Source organism: Dipodomys merriami, unplaced genomic scaffold, assembly GCF_024711535.1.
Source record: "Dipodomys merriami isolate MVZ:Mamm:240054 unplaced genomic scaffold, mDipMer1.0.p SCAF_286, whole genome shotgun sequence".
NCBI lineage: Eukaryota > Metazoa > Chordata > Mammalia > Rodentia > Heteromyidae > Dipodomys > Dipodomys merriami.
In genome coordinates this window covers 922,191-926,263 of record NW_027204337.1, presented here as the reverse complement: position 1 = coordinate 926,263, position 4,073 = coordinate 922,191, and the positions used below count along the sequence as shown (strand labels likewise).

Here is a 4,073-nt window from a genome sequence, read left to right as displayed (position 1 = left end):
CAGGTCTTGATGCCCTGACTCCTGACTTCTCTTTTTAGTCCAACTATTACTTTATTTATATTACTATGTTTATTTATATTACTATGGAAAAAGACAACCAAGCAATTCTGCGCCATTTCAAAAAAAATTTCCAATCAACACCAATTATGTGGTGACAAGTAACTGGGAATGGTGACATCTTTGGGCCAAGACTGACAAGAAAAAATGGGCTCTGGTGCTACAGTTCATCTCCAACAAGAATATGTCACACTGGCCAGCACAAGCCATACTAACATTGAGCCTTTAGCGCTGGGCACAGATTTGGATCTCTTCTCTGAAGCTAGCAAATCAAGTGAAATAACTGGGTTAAAAAAGTTTTAAAATGAAGCCCAAATAAGTTGTAAAACCATGCTCCTGACTTAGTCTCCATCAAAGTTTACATGAAACCCACTTTTCCCACTCTAAGAGCCCCAATTTTTTTCCTCACATAGCCTACCATGTAGCTGCAGAGACTCTTCTGCCTCAAGATGTAAACAAAGGGAAAAAATAACAGCATGTGCATCATATTCTCTACACACTTCTGTTGGATGGAAAATACCAAATTAAAAAGAGAGAGAGAGAGAAAGGTTCCATCTTAGATTCTCACAACCTCTTGTTCCGCAGTTCATGAATCCGACTCTGATGCTAAGGTGACAGTGTATGTAAGTAGATTTGTTTTCAGTGAAGGAAACCTGTCAAAAGATGGATTTACCTCTTTTTCTTCGAGACTTATCTGATGGTACATGCTCTTCAAAGTCCTCACTCTCTCAAACTAGGGCACGTTCCAGGATCACACAGCCTTCCTTATAACGCTGGCTGTCTTCAGTGGCAAACTCATAGATCCATCCCAGTTTGCTATTGCAGTTTTTGCAGCTCACATCTCGAGCCATGTGGCAGCCAGTGAGCATGACTCCATCTTGAACTTCACTGTACTGCAGATTAACTACCTTGTTAAAAAGAAATGCTCTACCAGTGGCACCTGTAAACCGAATAGAGATGAGTTCTGAGCGGTTTGTGAGGATCATACCACAGTTTGCACAAGAAAACAGGTGAGTACCACCAATATGATCAAGGAAAATTCCTCCCATTTTGCTAGCTGAAGTTCTAAAAACCTTGCATTTATGAGACTCACATAATACAAATAAAACATTCAACAGACCCTGGTGCTGGTGGCTCACACCTGTAATCCTAGCTACTCAAGAAGGCTGAGATCTGAGGATCACAGTTAAATCCAGCCCAGAAAAATCTATGAGACTCTTATCTCCAATTAACCACCAGAAAACTGGAAGTGTGCTGTGGCTCAAGTGGTAGAATGCTTGCCTTGAGCTGAAGAGTTCAGGAACAGTGCCTAGGCCCAGAGTTCAAGCCTCATGACTTAGTGGAATCTCAAGTCCCTTCAGCCACATACTTCTGAAATGGAGTGAAAGCTTTCACAGATGTCCTTTGTCTGTTAATTCTTAGGAACTTTACTGTGTCCCACAGTAGGAAAAAATGGATGCTTTGTGGTACTTACCAGTGCTTCTCTTGCTGGCAGAAATATAAGAAATGAAGGGACAGAAATCAGGAAGAACACTTGAAACCGTCCAAAGCATCTCAAACTCTTGGTGCCACCATTCTATGTCTTAAAGTAAGTGCTTTTCTTCCTTCAGATTTTCCATCTGTCAAGGAGACCCAGAGCGGCGGTGAGGTCGGCCCTGCCAATGACTCCTCGCTCCTCAGCTGGGTCGAAGCCCCTAACTTCTCTTTTGCAGCCAAGATTGCAAGGTAGTATTTGCATTTGGTGGGGGAATCTGAGGACCTGTACTTTGTCAGGAATCTACTTTCATAGACTCTGATGTCCCAATCCTCATCTAAGGCCCTGTGGAATCACAAGCCTGGTTTTTCTTAGGAAGTCTGTCGCTTAACCACCATGCAGTACATTAACTAATCCACCATAGACAAAAGAACAGGATAGAAGGAGCTTTCCTTGTAAAATGGGAAGGATATGTCATTAGATTTTTTTACCCTTTGGCCTGGTTTTGAGTCTTCACAACCTTTAAGATGGTAGCTATGAGCTAGCTTCTGAGCAATGAGGTTGAAGAACTGAGTTAACATCATAGATCTAATCACCAAGATTCTCCATATGACAAATTCTCAGTATAAGAAATATTATAAACACATTTAAGGAGAACAATATTGAAAAGAAGGAGGTGTGTATGTCTTTGGGGGGGGGTTGTGGGAGTTTTTCTCTGGATGTTGTCTGATTTCCATAAAGATCACAGTTAATTCCAGATAAAACACTCACAGTAAGTATTAGCTATCTTCACAAGCTTACATTGAAGAGCTAGTGGTGAGTATGGGTGCCTTGAGCTGAAGAGTTCAGGAGTAAAAGCAAGAACAAGATGGAGGGGAAAGCCGTACAAATGAGTGTGTGCATGGATACACTCCCAGTGACCTGGAGGAAGGAAGCTGCAGGGTGTACTTTAGATCTCATCCCTGGCAGATGGATTTTTTCATTTCCCTCCCTACCAGTGTGGATGAATGGATGATTTTGCAAATTATCTGTCCTAGATAGAAATGAAATTTCAAAAATCACCACTCGCAGGGAAGAGGCAGTGATTCTGAAAAACACTAGAGCTGTGCACAGGAAGGAGTTCCTAAAGCAAGGAGGGAAAAAAACCCAACAAAGTGATAACTGCCCAGGGCAGAAATCTGATACATAAATCAGCAGAGCACCCAAAGAGTGGACATAGGAAATTAATTCTAAGACTGTATGTAATCTGAGGTTCTCAAATTACATCTGAATCATCCAACATTTCATAACTGGTGCAAATGTATGCAATGATGGTTAAGGATAAAAGAACTACTCTGTTCGTCATTGTTGTTGTTGTTATGTTAAAGGATTGGTTCTGAGTGCCAACATGGTTTTTCCATGCATTAAAAAGAAACATGGTGTTTATAAAATACTTTGGGGTAAAGTCGGATCTCCCTCCACTTCTGTGTCCTAGTGGGTAGACAGATTTTGCAGATGAGGGGTGGTTCTTAGACACATTCTTCCCCCAAGGACTGAGTTCATATGAACAAGATGTTGAACCTTGCAAGGGCTCAGGCCCAGTTCACCTCCCCATAACTCCTTCTGTTTCCCAGCCTTCCATGTTGCTATGGATGACATTCAGGGTCCCTTGGCAGAGTTTCTGCTTTCTTAGTGTGACAGCAATGAGGGGGGCTGGAAAGGGACTGGCAATCTGAACAACTTTTAGAGGACAAGAATTGCCCCACCTGTAGTGGGACTGTCTCCCCTTATATTGGACCCCACTCTGCCACAGAGAGTTGTAGAAGTGCTTCAAGTACACAACCCCCTAGCAGCAACTGTGCTCATGAACATGAACACTATGCACCATCGATTGCCCTCAATTTTGAAATGTTCGTCTTGAATTTGTAGACTCAAGAAACAATGTCATTCAAGTGTTGAAAAACACAGGAGTATTCGTCATTCAAAATTGTCAACGTGGTTGACAGACAGCAAATGTGATTTTGCTGGCAGGTAAGTAGGGCCATGTGTGGCTATGAGGTAGGACAAGCAGAAGCCGCATCCACATTGAGTGTACAGGGAGGAGCTGGTGCATGCATGTGCTGTACTCTGCTGATCCCTGCGGTGCTGACCTTCCTACAAAAGAAGAGGCAAGGTGGATCTTGAGGAAAGGCAGCCAGCCTGGTGCTGGGGGCCTCTCAACTTGGGTACACAGGAGGCTGAGATCTGGAGACTGGGGTTCAAAGCCAGTCTACGCTGGAAGATCCTTCAGACTCTTCTTATTTAACCAAACAACCAAAAAGCTAGAAGGGAGCCCTGACTCAAGTGTTAGAGGACTAGATATGAGTAACTTCAGGAGCTGTTAGGACAATGGAGGAGGAGGGAAGAGAACAGGCTGGACTCGATCGATCTTCCACAGGTGAAGAGTGTTTATTGAGATAGAGTAGCTGGGAGACTATGTGGAGTTGGGCTTTCTGAGATCTGGGCAGGGAGGCAGAGGAGAATGGAGAAGCCATTAGGTTGACAGCTGGGGCATCTCAGAAGC

At 43.3% G+C, this 4,073-nt stretch overlaps 1 protein-coding gene across 1 annotated transcript; it reads right to left on the bottom strand.

Moving 5' to 3' along the window:
• Window positions 1-785: 785 nt before the first annotated feature.
• Window positions 786-1,106, bottom strand: LOC138838647 (protein yippee-like 5). Its single transcript, XM_070038043.1, has one exon. The coding sequence runs from the start codon at window positions 1,104-1,106 to the stop codon at window positions 786-788; it is 321 nt and encodes a 106-aa protein (XP_069894144.1).
• Between the last annotated feature and the right edge of the window lie 2,967 nt (window positions 1,107-4,073).

What these genes read in the sequence shown, in the direction of transcription:
- LOC138838647 (XM_070038043.1), bottom strand. Translation starts at nt 1,106, where the DNA reads ATGGGAGGAATTTTCCTTGATCATATTGGTGGTACTCACCTGTTTTCT.